Source organism: Mya arenaria, chromosome 6 (assembly GCF_026914265.1).
Source record: "Mya arenaria isolate MELC-2E11 chromosome 6, ASM2691426v1".
In the NCBI taxonomy this organism is placed as follows: Eukaryota; Metazoa; Mollusca; class Bivalvia; order Myida; family Myidae; genus Mya; species Mya arenaria.
In genome coordinates, this window is record NC_069127.1 from 46743804 (window position 1) to 46763561 (window position 19758).

At 38.7% G+C, this 19758-nt stretch overlaps 2 protein-coding genes across 3 annotated transcripts in view; one reads left to right on the forward strand and one right to left on the reverse strand.

Moving 5' to 3' along the window:
• LOC128237226 (putative inhibitor of apoptosis) overlaps positions 1-19758 on the forward strand; it is a 42546-nt gene that overhangs the window by 15576 nt on the left and 7212 nt on the right. Inside the window, exons 3-6 of one of the 2 annotated variants that reach the window (XM_052952574.1) lie at positions 9409-9569; positions 17127-17238; positions 17462-17791; positions 19634-19707. In XM_052952574.1, the coding sequence (XP_052808534.1) occupies positions 9409-9569; positions 17127-17238; positions 17462-17791; positions 19634-19707 (677 nt within the window). The remainder of the gene's footprint in view (positions 1-9408; positions 9570-17126; positions 17239-17461; positions 17792-19633; positions 19708-19758) is intronic. The other variant, XM_052952575.1, reaches the window with a different exon arrangement.
• LOC128237227 (uncharacterized) lies at positions 5658-9378 on the reverse strand. Its single transcript, XM_052952576.1, has one exon. It carries the CDS (start codon positions 6669-6671, stop codon positions 6123-6125), a length of 549 nt encoding a protein of 182 aa, XP_052808536.1. The 5' UTR covers positions 6672-9378; the 3' UTR covers positions 5658-6122.

Consider the following 19758-nt stretch of genomic DNA (forward strand, 5'->3'; position numbering starts at 1 on the left):
TCTTAGTTTGAATGTTTTAATGTAAGCCCTGTAATTTATATTGGGAACCACATTAAAATCTTCTTTTTTAAAAAACAAGACCCAGTCTACCAAAATCCTTCAAAATTTTGCCCCTTGGTTCTGTTGTTTTATCTTATTTTGTGAGTACTCTCTTAAAAGAAAGAGTTGAGTTCATTTGTTTGGAGTAATTGACAAACAAGGATAGGAATTGAAAAATGTCATTTATTCACGTTAAATGACGTATATCGTTAGAGAACGAACGATATACATGTCCGAAACAAAGTTGGAGGTAAATTAAACGCCATAAGAAACCCCAACCTCAACTCATACGTGATAAGAGAGTGACCAAGAGGACATGATGTAGAAACAATTAGTGACTAAAAAAATAACATTTACATGAACGAGAAAAATAATTACAAATAAAGGGAATGAGGGTGTAGAGAAGGAGCCCACAACTCCAATCTTTAAAAAAGAACAACAAAAAACCTTAGCAGTTAGGAGAGTACAGCAAGGAATGAGAGAAAGAGCTCACAACTCTAGTCTCTGAACAGGAATAGCACATAAAAAAGAGAAAGAGCCCACAACGAATCTTAACATATCTGAACACAAGGGGTTGAATATAAAGCAAATAAATTGTCATGAACAAGAAACATACACGGAATACAGCAGAAAAACTGACGTGCTCGAGGCCACAACTCGAAGTGCGCCGCAATATAGATACACACATAAACATTCATATATACATTTATACAACAGGCAAGAAAGTGCTTACACGAGCCCACAACTCGAAGTAGGCATTAAAAGGAATACTGAAACACGGCACGTAGGATAAGAGCGGTTAATGAATAAAACGAAACTTTCCACCGGGTAAGGCCCGAAGGCGTTCAGTTCTGTAGCGTTGGTATGCGGATGTATATTATAAGCCGAGGATTTCCAACGTCCCATTTCCTGAATTTGCTACTCCGAAAGGCCCTGTTTGGCTGCCGAGGTTGCAGCTCCAATACGAAAACTGTGGCCTTTGTAGAGTGTGGTATCACATCCACAAAATATCAACGAAGCTCGCAGATTGCTAGAGAAGAATGTCCTTGACACTTGCGATCCGTCAGGAAAGGTGGAGAGAGGACCTGGGTTGGATCCACGTAGCTTACAAAACTGCCAAAGGGCAGCAACTGGACAAGTTGCTACAGGAGAGACTTTGGCCGGTATAAGCAACTTAACTGGTTTTCCGTGACTGTGTTTATAATTTTCCAGGTGTAGTTCAAGCGCGGAAGGAATGTCAGCTGTATAATGAAACGTTATGCACGAATAAGTGACTACTGCGGGGTCACGACCGTGTCCTGTCAGCTCACCTACTCTGAGAAAAGCATGGAAAGCTAAGAGGTATATAGCCTGAAGTAGACAACGGTGGGAAGCGGCATTACAAGTGAATTGCAAGGAATGCACCAGGCGTTCCGACAACTGCGAGGTGATAGGTAAGCGTTTGTCTGGCGAACGACATTGATTGTTGTATTGAGTGTAACCTAGAAGGCATTTCTTGACTGTTGTGTAGGGTCGCTAAAATTCAAGAGTTTGTGAGCGTAACCAATCGCCGACAAATACGTTAAGGTTGTAGATGCAGCCAACTTGTTGATGTCGCAATGTGCAATGAACGCCAAGATAGCCCGTGGAGGTGAGGGATATGTTTGTGGCAGATCTGTAGTGTGGTTTGCAAGGAAGCTCTTGTAGGAAGCTTTCTCTTGGAGGAAGCCAAAGCTCTGCTGTATGTTTTTATCGAAGAAGTTGCCAAAGCTTGGTTGACTAGCCCGTCTGTAACGGCCATCAAATTATCAAGCTGTCGAATGGAATCAGTTCCAGCACAGGGTGGTGGCCGGACAGCTTGGCAAGAACTTGTGGACCTGGTCACGGGAAAGAAAGTCGACTAAAATGTTGTGAGAGCCGGGAATATGTTCGGCTCTACAAAGTACATTGTGCTGTAATGTCTTTACCACAAAACGGCGAACTAGTTTCATGAGATGCTTATCTTTAGAACTTTGTTTGTTAATAATATGCACTACGTCTTCATTGTCTGAATGGAAAACGATACATTTATTCTGCAGGAGTGACCCCCAAAGCTCCAAGGCCAACACCAGGGGGAACAGTTCTTTCACAGTTATGTGCAAGGTGTGCCATACACTGTCGACCGGCCACACCCCTGCGAAGTAACGATCATTAAAATAATCTCCGAATCCAATGTAACTTGCATCAGTATATAGATCGAGAGCGGTCAAACTGTCCCGGTCAAACGGTCGGGGAGCATCATAGAAATGCCATTGAAAGTGTTTATGAACTCGGACCAGGCTTCCAAATCTGCGCGAACATCCAACGTGAGGCGTTTCTTGTGATGGGGCTGCTGAAGACCCAGAGTGAGGTCAATCATGCGCCGAAGAAACGCTCTACCGGGTACAACAACCGCACACGCGAAATTCAAAAGACCTGTAAGACTTTGCAGTTCCTGTAATGTATCTTTTTTCTTGCGTTTCATGCGGGAGAGACAATCACATATTTTTTCAACTTTTTCAAATGGCAGCCTTTTAACCATGGCAATAGAGTCGAGCTCGATTCCAACAAATGTCATCGTAGTATCAGGTAAATAAGTTTTCCTCCTTGATGGGAACTCCCATGTCCGACGCAAGGTGGAGGAAGTTATTCAGGTGGGCAAGACATTGGTCGTAGGAAGGTTTGGACACAAAGAGAAAGTCATCCAAAATATGAGTGCAACTGGAAGTGCCAAGTTTGTTCGTGGCTATCCATTCAAGAGCTGTTGAGAATCGTTCGAAAAGGTAACACGAGTGGCTTAGGCCCATCGGTAGAGTTTTGTCCACATAAAAACTCCCTTCAAATGAAAACCCCAATAAGTATAGAGAAGACGGGTGGATAGGAATGAGTCTAAATGCTTTTTCTATGTCAGTCTTATCCATGTAACAGCCCAGACCAAAGTGTTTAACCAGTGCTTCCGCATCATCAATGGTATTGTAGTGGACGGCGTATTTGTCACGAGAAACACTGTCATTGACCGAAGTACCATTTGGAAAAGAAAGCTGGTGAATGAACCTGTATTGTCCAGATTTTTTAGGAACGACACCTATAGGAGAAACATGTAAATGTGTGATAGGTTTAGATGTAAATGGGCCAGCAACTCTGCCGGCCGCTAATTCTTCATGAAGGACTTGTCTGACATGGCATGGGTGAGTTGAAGCTGATAGAAGATTAGTCACTGGTTGTTTAGTTAGAGCTCCCTCAAATGGAATTGTAAAGCCATTTGAAAAGCCTGTTAAAAGAAACTCTGATAACTGTCGATCATAGCCGTCTAGCCAAAATCATAGACGGTGGACACGGATTGGGGTAACAATGTTTCGAAGAGAGGTAGTGATATCTTTATTATGCCCCCCTTCGAAGAAGAGGGGTATATTGCTTTGCACAGGCATGTCGGTATGTCGGTCCGTCGGTCCGTCGGTAGACCAAAGCTTGTCCGAGTGATAACTCAACAATTCCTGGACGTATGGTCATCAAACTTGACATGAAGGTTGGGCCTGACCAGTAGATGACCCCTATTGATTTTAGGGCTCATCAGGTCAAAGGTCAAGGTCACAGTGACCTTTAATGGTAAAATAATTTTAAAGCTTGTCCAAGTGATAACTCAACAATGCCTAGACCTATGGTCATCAAACTTGATATGGAATTTGGGCCTGACCATTAGATGACCCCTATTGTTTTTGGGGGTCATTGGGCCAAAGGTCAAGGTCACAGTGACCTTGAATGGTAAAAGGATGTCCGAGTGATAACTCGACAATGCCTGCACCCTTGGCCCTCATTCTTGACTTGGAGGTTGGGCCTGACCAGTAGCTGACCCCTATTGTTTTTGGGGCTCATCGGGTCAAAGATCAAGGTCATAGTGACATTGAATGGTAAAAGGTTGTCCGAGTGATAACTCAACAATGTCTGCACCCATGGCGCTCATAATTGACTTGGAGGTTGGGCCTGACCAGTAGCTGACCCCTATTGTTTTTGGGGCTCATCGGGTCAAAGGTCAAGTTCACAGTGACCTTGAATGGTAAAAGGTTGTCCGAGTGATAACTCAACAATGCCGGCACCCATGGCCCTCATAATTGAATTGGAGGTTGGGCCTGACCAGTAGATGACCCCTATTGTTTTTTGGGGTCATCGGGCCAAAGGTCAAGGTCACAGTGACCTTGAATTGTAAAGGGTTGTCCGAGTGATAATTCGACAATGCCTGCACCCATGGCCCTCATAATTGAATTGGAGGTTGGGCCTGACCAGTAGAAGACCCCTATTGTTTTTGGGGGTCATTGGGCCAAAGGTCAAGGTCACAGTCACCTTGAATGGTTAAAGGTTTTCCGTGTGATAACTTGACAATGCCTGCACCCATGGCCCTCAAACTTGACTTGGAATTGGGCCTGACCAGTACATGACCCCTTTTGTTTTTGGGGGTCATCTGGCCAAAGGTCAAGGTCACAGTCACCTTGAATGGTAAAAGGTTGTCTGAGTGATAACTCGACAATGCCTGCACCCATGGCCCTCAAACTTGACTTGGAGAATTGGCCTGACCAGGAGATGACCCCTATGGTTTTGGGGGGTCATCTGGCCAAAGGTCAAGGTCACAGTGACCTGGAATGGTAAAAGGTTGTCCGAGTGATAACTCAACAATGCCTGCACCCATGGCCCTCAAACTTGACTTGGAGGTTGGGCCTGGCCAGAAGATGGTCCCTATTGATTTTAGGGGTCATTGGGCTAAAGGTCAAGGTCACAGTGACCTGGAATGGTAAAAGGTTATCCGAGTGATAACTCGACAATGCCTGCACCCATGGCCCTCAAACTTGACTTGGAGGTTGGGCCTGGCCAGAAGATGGTCCCTATTGATTTTAGGGGTCATTGGGCTAAAGGTCAAGGTCACAGTGACCTTGAATGATAAAAGGTTTTCCGAGTGATAACTCAACAATGCCTGCACCCATGGCCCTCAAACTTGACATGGAGGTTGGGCCTGACCAGTAGATGACCCCTATTGATTTTAGGGGTCAAAGGTCACAGTGACCTTGAAACCAAACTCGTCAATTCCTGGACCTTTGGTCATCAAACTTGACATGAAGGTTGGGCCTGCCCAGTAGATGACCCCTATCGACTTTGGGGGTCATCAGGCCAAGGTCAATGTCACAGTAACCTTGAACGCAAAAAAGTTAACAATTTTTCTCCCACTGATATCTCAACAATGCCTGAACCTATGATCATTAAACTTGATATGGATGTTAAGCCTGACCAGTAGATCACCCTTATTGATTTTAGGATTCATAGAGCCAAAGGTCAAGGTCACAGTGATCTTGAATGGTGAAAGGTTGTCCGAGTGATAACTCAAAAATGCCTGAACCCATGGCCTTCAAACTTGACTTGGAGTTGCATCTGACTTGTAGATGACCCCTTATGATTTAAGGGGTCATTGGGTCAAAGGTCAAGGTCACAGTGACCTTGAACGAAAAAGACTTGTCTGTGTGATAACTTGACAATGCCTGCACCCATGGCCCTCGAACTTGACATTTAGGTTTCTGGTGACCAGCTGATGACTCTGGATTTTGAGTTCATAGAGTAAAAGGTCATGGTCATAACACACTCTATCCTCACACTTTAATGGTCATAATCTTAAAATTGCCTTAACGGCAACAAATCAGCTGTCATTTCGGTCCATGCATATTTCATTCAATTGTCCATATAATCCTGACAACATGGCGCTCAGGGGGGGCATAATGTTTGACAAACATCTCTTGTTTGTTGAATGCTTTTGGTCAGTTTGGGTTAGGCGCTGACGGCTTAGAAGCTGGTTCTTGATGCGAACTGGAGGCTCCATGTTTGTGTTTAGCACACATGCGTTTGGGATGTGGTCCCCTACAAACTTGACAGGTGTGCGCGTACCGACATCGTAATCTACTGCACGTGGCGTTGTTGAACTGGTAACATTGTTGGCCGCCCACCCGGCCACGAAAGGAACCTTGAGATGGTGAGGATTGAAAACGATAACACAGTCCTTCAGCTAACGCCTTATTATAAAGTTTCGAATTTGGAAGGTCCCATGAATGTCAAACTGGGTTGTCTTCGCGAGCTTTTCTAAAGCGTACGTCATACTGTAAAGCAACATAAGGGCCGACTTGTCTGGCCAGGTCTTGTATGATAGATGAGTACTTCATTAAGGAAGCTATGCATCCAGTGTTCTTTTCTGTATACACCGCCACGAAAATGGCGAAGGCCTTCTGCCAGGCTTCCATTGATTTGATCTCTTCCTGGTCAGCTTTATGAAAGGAGATAATTCCCTCGCTGGATTGGCGTATTGAGGGTTGACCAGATTCCTTTGAGGAAATTAATGCCCGAAATGAAATGAACTGCTCGCCCCATATCTTGGCCTTCAACTTCAGGTCCACTCCCGCAGTAAGCGAAATACCTTGAGCGCCAGAAGAAGTGGCGAGCGTGGGGGGAGCCGGAATTGAGTTTGTTGCATCAAGGGGTGTTATGTCTGGATTGTTAGCTGTAGCATGGGCACCGGCTGAAGTCCGCAACCGATGTAGAGTGTCTGGATCTGAGGGCATAGGGACGGTTGGAGTTGTCAATGCTGGCGGCTTGATGACGCCCATCTCCACAACAATCGGCCCCAATAGCCAAACTCTACAATAGAGTAAAAACAACAATCGGCCCCAATAGCCATACTCCCTAATAGAGTAAAAATCAACAATCGGCCCCAATACCCACACTCTACAATAGAGTAAAATCAAAATTCGGCCCCAATAGCCACACTCTACAATAAAGTAAAAATCAACAATCGGCCTCAATAGCCATATTCTACAATAGAGTAAAAATCAACAATCGGCCCCAATAGCCATACTCCCTAATAGAGTAAAAATCAACAATCGGCCCCAATAGCCACACTCTACAATAGAGTAAAATCAAAATTCGGCCCCAATAGCCACACTCTACAATAGAGTAAAAATCAACAATTGGCTCCAATAGCCATACTCTACAATAGAGTAAAAATCAACAATCGGCCCCAATAGCCATACTCTACAATAGAGTAAAAATCAACAATCGGCCCCAGTAGCCATACTTTACAATAGAGTAAAATTCAACAATCGGGCCCCAATAGCCAGACTCTACAATAGAGTAAAAATCAACAGTCGGCCCCAGTAGCCATACTTTACAATAGAGTAAAAATCAACAATCGGCCCCAATAGCCATACTCTACAATAGAGTAAAAATCAACAAACGGCCCCAGTAGCCATACTTTACAATAGAGTAAAATTCAACAATCGGGCCCCAATAGCCACACTCTACAATAGAGTAAAAATCAACAATCGGCCCCAGTAGCCATACTTTACAATAGAGTAAAATTCAACAATCGGGCCCCAATAGCCAGACTCTACAATAGAGTAAAAATCAACAATCGGCCCCAATAGCCGTATCCCCAATAGAGTAAAAATCAACAATCGGCCCCAATAGCCATACTCTACAATAGAGTAAAAATCAAACAACTGCCCTAATAGCCATACTCTACAATAGAGTTATAATCAACAATCGGCCCCAATAGCCCATAGAGCAAAAATCAAGCTGAACTCCAGAATCGGGAGCCTAATATATAAACTTGGAGTTAGATACACATATATACCTACATAAATAAACACACATACACGTATATATATATATAAATATACAACCATATGTATGAAAATATATATACACATATCCACTCTAAACAGATCCTACAAATAGCATGACATTTGGAGGAAAGCCGAACCGGTAGATGCTAAAATTGTAAGGGAATAAAGACAGTCAATTGTGAATGTTATAGCAATGAAACAAAAATTAAATTATTTGACGTTAATCGGTTTTAAATTAATGTGCAGGATGCGCATGAAATTAGGAATTGTGGTATAAGTACCATAAGCTAGAAAAATAGCGGAAACTTAAGAAAACAAAACAAAACAAAAACCAATGTAGACATGCGCAATGGGAATGAAATAAAATGATAAAGTCTCTATGTATGTGGTCACATTCGGCAGGAGCCGAGTAAATGACAAAGTTAATGTAGTGGCCAACACCGAATGACAGCCCCCCGAATGCTGTGGAACAAAATATTGAGTCCTCTGGCATTCAGATGTACACCATCCAGGAAGAGTCTTGGAGGGGTCCGAGAGACGTCGCACTTTCCAGTAGTGAATACTGTCCTGTCGTCCACATTCAGCTTTCAGGGCACGATTAAAGAAGACCACCGCCTCGTTTCCACGACACGAATGTTCCTTGTGGTTCGTCGCGGAAGTAGCTGAAGAATAAAAATCCCTCGGATGTGAAAGCGGGTTGCCCATAGCGACATCAGGGCTTCCATGCGCAACACTAATAAATGGGGATCCAATAAGCCATTCGCACAGTCAATGTCGTTTCCCCCAATCATCATGATAACAAAGCTCGGTGAATATAACGATAACTTCCTTTCAAAGGAGCAGATAACACGACTGTTAGTGTAGCGACCACCACTGAGTCCAAATAGGCCAATGGACTGACCATGAGACAAACGAAAAGCGTCTGCCACCGAGCTGTCATCCTCGAGGAGTAAACGATGAAGTCTTCTCACGTGGGAATCGCCCAAAATCAAAACATCCATTGTCTTTGTTCACATTCGAAGTTTCTGTTACGTAAACACACAAAGAATTGAAGAAATATGTTCGTAGCGGGACAATACTGCCCAAACTCTTATATCCGTAGATAAATCAATGTATCAATTGAAATCCATCAAAAAACAATCACTTAATACCTTCAATCCTTAATTAACTTGAAATTAAAGGCTTGTGAAAATACTGCGTAGTCCGGTTTTGCATAAATTATCTGTGAAATTATTACGTTGTGAGATCAGCAAGACGAGACGTTTAAATAATACTATCAAAATTGGAAATTCGGTACTTATAATTTACTGAGTGATGAGTTAGATCCCTTGAAAGTATCATAAATAAATTTATTTCTTAGGCAATAAATTGAATTTTGCTGCAAGGCCAATAGGATTGGTAGTCGGTAATCAGCAGGTATGTAGCATCTTCTAGTTGTTTATTTCCACATTCCTTCAATTATGCCCTGGGTCTGTGGTTCAAGGGATCACCTGTATGAAGTTTGGAAAATCTGTACAGTTTTGCCAACATATTTTAATAATATATCTTTGTATGATCTTTAATATGATTTTCTTTACCTGATGTCTGAAGCTACAACATTTTAAATTGGAGCATGTGCACAAACTAACCAGGTGTTCATAAAACTGAGATTAATAGTAACAGTAAGTAAAGCTCCTTTGTTTAAAGAATAAAAAATCCACTTTGAACCTCTCATATTCAGGTGAAGGTGACCGTTGCAAGTGTTACTGGTGCGGGGGAGAGCTGTATGACTGGGAACCGGAGGATAATCCTTGGGTGGAGCATGCCAAGTGGTTCCCGCAATGTGGCTATGTCCACAACAAGAAGGGTGTCGCCTTCATCAACACAGTCAGAGGGGAACAGGTCAGTCATAATTCTGCATTTAATGTTAAATTTACGAAGTTCCCCTTGCAAGTTTTTTCTTCTATATCTATGCATAGTTTTCCCTGTAAATTACACAAGTTCCATGATCATAGTGTGGCACACTTTCTGAGGCCCTGATAGAATATATTTCTTGATTGACTTGTTCGAAAGTGATTGGCAATAAGCTTAGTCCATTGTTCAATATAAATGTATCTGGATTCATCCAGTATGAGGGCCTCAAATATTGTGTCAGTGATGGATGAAAAATAGCTATTCCATGACATGGCCCTAATGTCTTATAACATCTGGGATATTTCCCCTTTAAATAAGTACTTTTAACTTTCAACATGTTATGTAGGGTGTAAGAATATGCTGCAAAACAAATATAAGGTCAGGATAATTGACAAAATGATGTAGAAACTTTGGAAGTAATCATTCAAGTTCACCGGTACCCATGTGTGTGAAATTGTTTGCTATTTTAACCTATGAATATGCTGAAGAATTTTTGATTGGTCTTATATATTTGAGAATTGCCCAACCACCCGAAATAAAATAATATACATTTATTTTATATGATGTATATTAAGTAATTGTACAGTTATGTTAATTTAACTTTTATCAAGAATTTGATTCATGTCCAATATCAATAACCACAACCCTTTCATATAAAATATGATTCCAAACTGAAAAAGAATTTAGTGTCTGAAAGATTTCACATATTTATTATAATCAATGGAATTCCTTCTACACCTTGAGAAATAAACCTGTACAAAGTATGCCAGAGGTGAATGCCAAGTGTTTGTAAAACAAGAGTAGAGCTGCTAGACTGGATATATGCATTGTGTTATGACCTATTTCAACATTCTGATTTGTTATATTTTATGTATTGTTTTCTGTACATTTATATGTACAGTAAGTTAAAAACATTTAAAAATGATAAACAGTGATCAATTGTTAACAAGATCATGAGGAGTGAATGAGAAAGCAGTAAGAACTTAACACGTGCATATTGTTTTATTTAAATATCAAAAGTGTATTGCTGAGGTTGAGGTTTTACACACATTTCTTACTCAATAATATTAATGGCAGGCTAAACATGTGCGTAATTACTCTGAGAAGTTATGGGCCAAGTTTTATTTCAATATATATATATATATATATATATATATATATATATATATATATATATATATATATATATATATATTTATATATAGTACCTTTTATGGTTTAAGTAAATTATTTGTACATCTAAGTAGATATCATGGTTATCACAATGGCCATCATGGTCAATACTCTGTTTAATCAGAATGATTAAAGGTATTGAAGTTATGTTGTTTTGTCTCAAGAGTGTCAGAAATGATATTTTTAGGATCAACAACATCATCAACAACAGCTAGTTTATATAATTTTCAGTTTATGTTTGAGAAATTTAGGTCCAGTGTAGTAAATTTTCTAAAAAAAAATAAAAAATGGATAAATCTTCAATATGTAATGAATTGTTAATAATATCACAGACCTATAAACAGGTCCATGGTAATAGAAACAATCCGTAATTTTGTCTTAAAAACAAACAGTGATGCCGTTATGCTGAATCGTAGCTACTCGGCCATCTCCGGCCAACTTCATTAGATGCGGTCTGAATCGTAGCTACTCGGCCATCTCCGGCCAACTTCATTAGATGCGGTCTGAATCGTAGCTACTCGGCCATCTCCGGCCAACTTCATTAGATGCGGTCTGAATCGTAGCTACTCGGCCATCTCCGGCCAACTTCATTAGATGCGGTCTGAATCGTAGCTACTCGGCCATCTCCGGCCAACTTCATTAGATGCGGTCTGAATCGTAGCTACTCGGCCATCTCCGGTCAACTTCATTAGATGCGGTCTGAATCGTAGCTACTCGGCCATCTCCGGCCAACTTCATTAGATGCGGTCTGAATCGTAGCTACTCGGCCATCTCCGGCCAACTTCATTAGATGCGGTTCTAAGTTTACATAGTTATACAAACAAGCAACCATTATAGTTATAGTTTGACAAATCTTAGCTTTGTTGGCCATATGTAATAATATTTTTTCATATGTATGGCTCTAAAGGGACTAGTCGTGATATCTTGGGCATATCAATAAAAAGAGGTATTCACTTTTCAATCAATCTTTAATTACAGTTGTTACTTTTAAAATCTCTGAGGTCTTGATAAAAAGATAATTTCATTATTGACCATGTTCCATATGTAAATCATGAGATGATGTCCAAATTATTAAACTTTGAGTCTTAAAATGTTACAGGTAGTTTTCTATGTTAAATGTATGTTTGAATACTGTAGACAATACGTTTTAAGGCGTCCACAGTTATTAATGGAATGGATGAATGCCACCTTTCATAATAATTATCCAGTAATTGCTGTTTTATAACACTTAATTTAGATCAAATAGCATATTAAACTGATTCAACCAAAAAAGCCTAGCCCGTGTCCTTTAAGGATTTGTTTTAGTCCATTATCATTGTTATTTTTAGCTCGACTATTCGAAGAATAGGTGGGCTATACTACTCGCCCCAGCGTCGGCGTCCGGTTAAAGTTTTAGGGCAAGTAGGGATTTTCACTTATAAGTCCAATACGTTACATTCAATTGACTTAATACTTCACACAGTTATTCAGGGCCATCACATGATGAGGTTAGATAACTCCATATTATTCTTTACACAGGTTATGGCCCCTGATTGACTATGGAACTTGGGTTAAAGTTTTAGGGCAAGTTGGAATATTTATTAATAACTTCTATATCCTTTGTTTAATTGACTTAATACTTCACACAATTGTTCAGGACCATCCCACAATGAGGTTACATAACTCCATATTATCCTAAATACAAGTTATGGCCCCTGATTGACTTAGGTTAAAGTTTTAGGGCAGGTTAAAGTTTTAGGGCAAGTTGGGATTTTCACTTAAAACTCCAATACCATTCATTCAATTGACTTAATACTTCACACAGATGTTCAGAGCCATCACATAATGAGGTTAGATAACTCCATATTATCTTTTATACAAATTATGGCCCTGATTGACTATGGAACTTTAACCTTAGGGCAGGTTGGGATATTGTTTAATAACTTCTATACCCTTCATTCAATTGACTTAATACTTCACACAATTGTTCAGGACCATCACCCAATGAGGTTACATAACTCCATATCCTTAATACAAGTTATGGCCCCTGATTGACTTAGGTTAAAGTTTAAGGCAAGTAAAAGTTAAGGGCAAGTTGGGATTTTAATAAAAAAAAACTATACCGTTCATTAAATGCACTTAATAAAATTCAAAATTATTTACGACCATCTTACAACAAGAAACATAACTCCGTTTTAAGCCTAAATACAAGTTATGGCCTTGATTTAAAAAAAAAATAATTTCCCTTTGAAAGGCATATTTGTATATTCTTAACCACATTTTCATAATGGGAAATCAAGTTATTTGAATGACTTGCGTCATTGTTTGGGCGGGCTGGTGGGAGGGCAGCATCAAAGTCACCTTATGTATCAAATAATTTTAGTTAGGTTTGACATAAAGAGACCAAACTTGGTATTATTACATCGTTATTGTATTCTAAGTCAAAGCGGCGTAGTCGAGCGCGCTGTCTTACGACGGCTCTTGTTTAGCATAGAATACGTTTTAAATAATATAGAGGTCTCGTTTAAAGTTATTTATCTGATCCAGTACTTGATAATTTAGTTCTTTTTTGTCTGTTTACGTGTACAATTACGACATCTGATCATTCATGGTAACCCGACATTTCTTCACCAGAATTTAGGGTTGGTACAACAAACAAGTCAAACAATTCTATTAATACTGATACGAGGATCTAAATTATTGTAAACTTTAAGAAATTCATAGAGTGGGAACAATGCATGTTAATTTCACATTTGTTGCCAGTTTCCATTATTAAACAGATGTACACGCTGAGGGTTTAATGCAGATAATAAGTCAATCTTTGAGTTATATATGTAGAAGTCTCATAAAGTTTGGTGTTTGCACTTGCATTTGTGGGCTAATGACAATATAGGTTTTACCCCATTTACTGTAGCTCCCTATGATGTAGAATTGATGACTTTGTGACAATGAATACAACATTTATTTTCGTAGAGCATAATTTTTTGGTCTAGGGGACTTGGTACAGTCGTCTATTTTTCATAGATTGCTAAATGCCTCCTCCCTCAAAATCCTATAGCTGGTATTCCAAATTAAAATGTCTATTACAGAAAGGCAATGTCAGATGTCTATTTGAATATTTGCAATTTGTTTTGGAAAAAGCAGCATATTCTGTTTTTAATTCTTACATTAATTACCGAAACTCCTCTTAATAAATTGGAACATAAGGTTTTAAACAGGGGGATTTATAGCATTTTGTGTCTCTTCTTCTTAAAGGAACTATGTAGACTTTTTCAACTTTTCCATATGGGTTCTTTTCAGTATCATCTTTTAATTCAATGGTATTTTTCCCCGAAAATTACCAAATATAGGTATCTAACAGGGGGATTTTGTTGAACTTTGTTTCTCTTCTTTTAAATAATATAAATAGTAATTTAAATGGTATTGTACAAATTGATGACATGACAATATATAAACTATTATTCTCTGGTGACGCGGTAGTTTTTGCAAATGATCCCAAATTATACAATCAAAGTGGACTGTTATTGAATTGTAATACTTCAGGACTGGGTCTGAATGCAAATAAAACAAAAGTAATGATTTTAAAAATATGGCCACCATGTTTATGTTAGAGCTCATTTTGGTGATCTACAGAAATGGAGCCAGCGCACTTATTTTACCAACTAGCTCCACCCTTTGTGTATTTATGTGGCAATTTGGGCGAAAGTTAAATCACCCAGGTGTAAGTTTTATTTGTCGCAGCTTTGTTTAACAAATACAATGGATTGATGTTTGTACAAAATATGGAAAAGCACCAAAACATGATCATTAATGGTACTTTTCATTTAGAAATTGATTGTTGATATTTAGACTATTTGAATTACCTAGGTATGTTTGCATAGCACAGAACTTTACTGGGATGACCTCATAAAGTTTTTAATTCATAATGATCAACAAAAGATTGCACATCTTGGTACTGAATTTGCTTGATAGGTTATATATTATAATGAGCATATTAAAGGAAGAAACGTTAATGCTTAATTTGTAACTGAATATTGGAAATAACTAACTAAACCTGTTTTATTATGAAAATGTACCAATTTGTTTATATATATCTATTTGCAGCCAATTTTTTAACACTGGTTAATTCTTTGGCTTGGTCAATTCATTGGTTAATATTAATCCCAGATAATTATGCACCAGTCAATTGTAACCACGGCCCCCCCAGGTCTGGGGAATAGCGGGGACTTTGACTTTCTGTCCAGCCAACCCCGGCTAAAATCCCCGCCCTGCGGGGATGAACTGATGGTAAAATCCCAGCCAAATGCCCCCACACCCAAGGGACCTTATGTTAGGCCTATTCCCCGCTATATTTTGCGTGAAGACAAAACCACCGCATTCACTGAAAGGTAAAAACACGGCCCATTTCCCCGGCTATCCCCTGTATACCCCCGGACCTGGAAGGCCATGGTCACCATTGACTGGTGCATTACTAATGACAAATCCACTTATTTTGAAAGTGAAACTAGCCAAAAGATTACCTGTGGACAACTTATCATTGTTTAATACATTTGGCTGCAGTTGAACATTGATCGGCAATCTGTTAATAATCTGTGATAAAGTCTAAATCAGCATTACTTTTGTAATGTTGTTATCCTAATATTCTGCTTTTAACTACCGGTAATCTGATTGTTGACATTCTGCTATACAGGTAATGTTAAACTCAGACACACAATTTATAATTTAGAACAACCTGACCCAAAATCAATAACTGAATTCCCCAGATTTGAAATGCCAGATAAATACCTCATTGTTTCTGCTACTCTACATGATCATTATGAATGTATGGCAAATACAGTGTTCATACAAGACATATTGACTCTCACTCCCTTACTTGAAAATCACCGGATGGAATTTAATAAACTTCATACAATGATAGAATATAATAAGAGGAAGTGCAGTGTACAAGAACTCTTTTTTAGCTAATTTCAGAGTTATTTTTCACTCCAAAGGGAAAGCATATAGTTGCCGCTTGGCCTTCCATCGGTCCGTCACATTCTTGTCCAGGACATTACTTCAAAACTATTGATGGGATTGAAATAAAACTTGGTTTGATTATATATATTTGTTGCTGATGTGATCAATAATGTATTATTCTGAAAGCAAACATGTTTCTTGTTACTTTATATATTTTTTTAGTTATCTCCCCTTTACCTGATTTTTTTTCAAAATTGGCTTCTTGTCCAGGCCATCTGTTGGAAAATACTTAATGGATTGAAATGAAACTTTAAATGCAGATAGATGGCAACAATAGGAAGTGCATAACCAAAGAACCATAATCATGCCCTACATTGTTTTTAGTTATCTCCCCTGAAACTTCCCGAATCTAGGATATTTGTGAATTTCAATTGCTGCTTTTTTTATTTCATTTCTTGAAATATACCTGAAGATTTAATTCTCAACCTTGCTCATGAGCTTTTTAAATTTGTGAATAGTAATGCTACAGCAATTTACCTTCTATCAGACATTGTAATACAGTTTCTGTATTTTCATAGAAAATGGGGATACGAGCAGCATCCATTGCTTCCAGCGATATTCTTGTTGCCCTTTGTTACTTTTTCTTGTCCGGAGCATAATTTGAAAACTACCAGATAGAATCTATAAAACTTCATACAAGTTCATCCAACTTCATACAATGATAAAGCACAGTGTACAAGAACCATAACTCTATTTTGGCTAATTACAGAGTTATTGCCCTTTGTTACTTTTTCTTGTCCGGAGCATAACTTCAAAGCTACTGGATGGAATTCAGTAAAACTAGCCATTGCATTGTCCATTTTAGGTGGGATATCTTGATATTTCACTGCAATTTCCCATGAGGGTGGCTATGGGGGGTGGACTATTTATCACATTCACTGAAAGCTCTTGTTAAAGATGTTTTGGCTTGCAGAGCCCTATGATTTAAAAAAGTGAAATATTTGTAATAATTTTCGTAAATTCAAAAACAATGTGATATGGATTGAGCATTGATGGTTAGTTAGTACATGTACTAAAATTGGTTATGGATGTTCTCATATGTTGACCTGCTGTACCTTCTTTATTGTTGAAATTCTAGAAATAACAATTGTATAAATGTTAGGATACATGTAAATTTAATTATGTACAGGCCACCCAAACTAGAGGTACATGTAATATGATACAACCTATTTTAAATGTCACTAAAACAAAATAAATTGTATCCTGGAACTCAGCAGCTAAAATCCACTATGGTAGCACATAACAGTATGTATGTCTGTCAAGATCTAGATGTAAATGTAAATTCATACATACATGTACATTCTTCTGTAGATATATGTGCGTACCCTACTACATGTTCATACTACATCTCGCATACTCCTTTTTGCCTTTCTTTAGACCGGTGAGGTAGTGTCTGGTAATGACAGTCTGCTGCAGAACCCACATGTGTTGGCCGTGCTGCACCAGGGATTCACCCGCGAGCAGGTTGAGGAGGTCTACCGAAGACACGGTGAGTCATCTTAAAAATAACATGATGTATAGTTTATGATTCACCACATCATAAATATTTTATGTTTTGCAAAATTCAGAATGATTAAAAATTGACTTACCCAACTGCAAAAGTTCTGCACAAACAGATGATGCCTTATAGTAAGTAGATATACAACAAAGTACAGAATTACACGAGTTTTGAATATGATAATAATTATTTCGAACAAAACCCATTATTGCAGCTCTAATGTGTGAATGTTGGATAGGTGAGAATGTGCTGGTGAATGCCCCCAAGCTGATAGAAGCCATACAGCGGACCAGGTATGAGAGACAGCAGGCCCTGCAGAACACCAACAGGCAGGACAACAATTCCATCATCAGCAGCAGCAGCAGTCTACCTGAGCCAAGTGTTATGATGTCAGAGAGCCATGGTGTCGTTGCCCAGGCTTCAGAAGATGTGGAGATGGGAGAAATTGAGGAAAACCCACCCAGCTCTGATAATAGGATGCTGCACAACAGGAGCCTGAATTCGATTGTTCGACCTGAAAGTTCTTGCTCCAGTGGATCTCTTGGTGAGAAAAGGAGCTTATATTTATTAATGATATACATGTACACAGGTGTCATACTATATCATATCCGATGTAAGTAAGTAAAGTTTTATGATTTATAGAGTCACTGACAATTAAGTGTGGCTCAATTCTGTTATCACAGGTGATTGTCAATGACCAGGCATTGCCTTTCTGTAATCAATGTAAATTTGAAATGTAAATGTCTTTGTTAATTTACTTGCCTCTGTCTACAATCAGTTGTTATAATTTTTTAGCTTGTCTATAAAAATATGTCAGGGTATTATCTTAGTGTGGGCATTGTCACTGTATAGCAAAAACCTTAACATTAGCCATAACTCCAAACACGTTCCAAGGTATTCAAATAAAACTTAGTACACATGCTGTCAGAGACGATACATACATTTATAGCAAGGGCCATAACTCTCAGCCTCTGACTTCTATAACTATTGAGTTTTGCCCCTTGTTGGACTGAATGCTAGACAAGCGATGGTGTTTGCACCAGTGTGCTTTTTATATTTGTTTCATATACATACAGATGAAATCTGTTGTCGACTTTGTCAGGACCTAGGAAAAAAAGTCAAGATAACGAACATGCGACACATCCGAAGCCCAATTTATGTCCGATGTTAACATCCGCAATTGAATGGTGTTATATAATGCCGTCGTGAAAACAGCAAACTTATTATTTAAAAATAAAATGAATTATTTATGTCAAATTTATTTAATGCACGTTTATTGATTACACAAACACAGATATAAATCAATCACATACATTTGTACATGGTAAAAAACGATATAGGTAGCACATATGACAATAACTTTGATAAAATAAAACATTTGTGATTCGTCATAATTATACACAGCAATATATATAGCAAAATTAAAAAAATACATTTAAATTGGTTTGAAAAAGGCTTTTATGCCCGCTTGTTTTCTACATGCAGTGTAGAGAAATTTCTTTGTAACGTAACTGTTGTCGAATTTCCCCATGATGTCATCGGCATCCTTGTGCGTTTCAAGAACAATTAACACGAGCTGGAGCAATAAATGTCTCTTTTAATCAAAAACATAAACAAACTACTTAAATCATTCACACTTACCTATTATCCTCCAATTATGACAGTTTATTTTGACACGCAAGGTAATTTAGTAACATGTCGCAAACTGTCATGAATTTTTTCACACCTACAAATAAAATGTGTGAAATTCAACCACAGAGACTGAAATAGGGGTTCGACATAGCGAAAAAAATCACGATAGAAAAATCGACATAAGCAGAAATATTCTATAGAATAAGAAGGAATAAATACGGGACTGGGGAAAAAGTTTGACACAACCGGAAAATCAAGATATCCGATGTCGTCATAGCGAGTTTGGACTGTATACATAAACATTTATTAATCTTTGTTATATATTCTATTTGAAGCAATAATGTTATAAACCATAACATTTTAAATAAAAGGACAGAATACAAACATGATTTGTCTCACTAATTTTAGTGTTGATCATATTAATATGACCCGAAGGGCAGACTTTAGTAATCAGACTGTCTTCCTGTCCGTCCAAGGGGTTTGCAATCGATAACTTTCGGACGCTTAGACACAGTGACCTCAATGTTGGTAGGCAGGTTTATTATGACCAGAAAATGAACCTTTTTGATTTTGAGGTCAGTAGGTCAAAGGTCAGGTTTGTGGTGACCATAAGCTTAAAATCATTTCCTATCAATAACTGAAGGTTTGTGGCCAGGGACCTCAAACTTGGTTGGCAGGTTGGTCATTACCAACAGATTGTTTGTTTGGGATTATAAATAAACTTGAGTGTTAACTATGAATTACCTTGTTACAGAGTTAGAATCTGTGTTGGAAGAAAACAAGAAGTTAAAGGACCAACAGCTGTGCAAAATATGTATGGACAAGGAGGTTGGTATTGTTATGCAACTTGTCTTTTGTTGTTGTTTGTACATGCAATCC

Bases quoted from the DNA above. Each gene is read 5' to 3' on its own strand.
- LOC128237227 (XM_052952576.1), bottom strand. From the start codon at position 6,671: ATGGGCGTCATCAAGCCGCCAGCATTGACAACTCCAACCGTCCCTATG.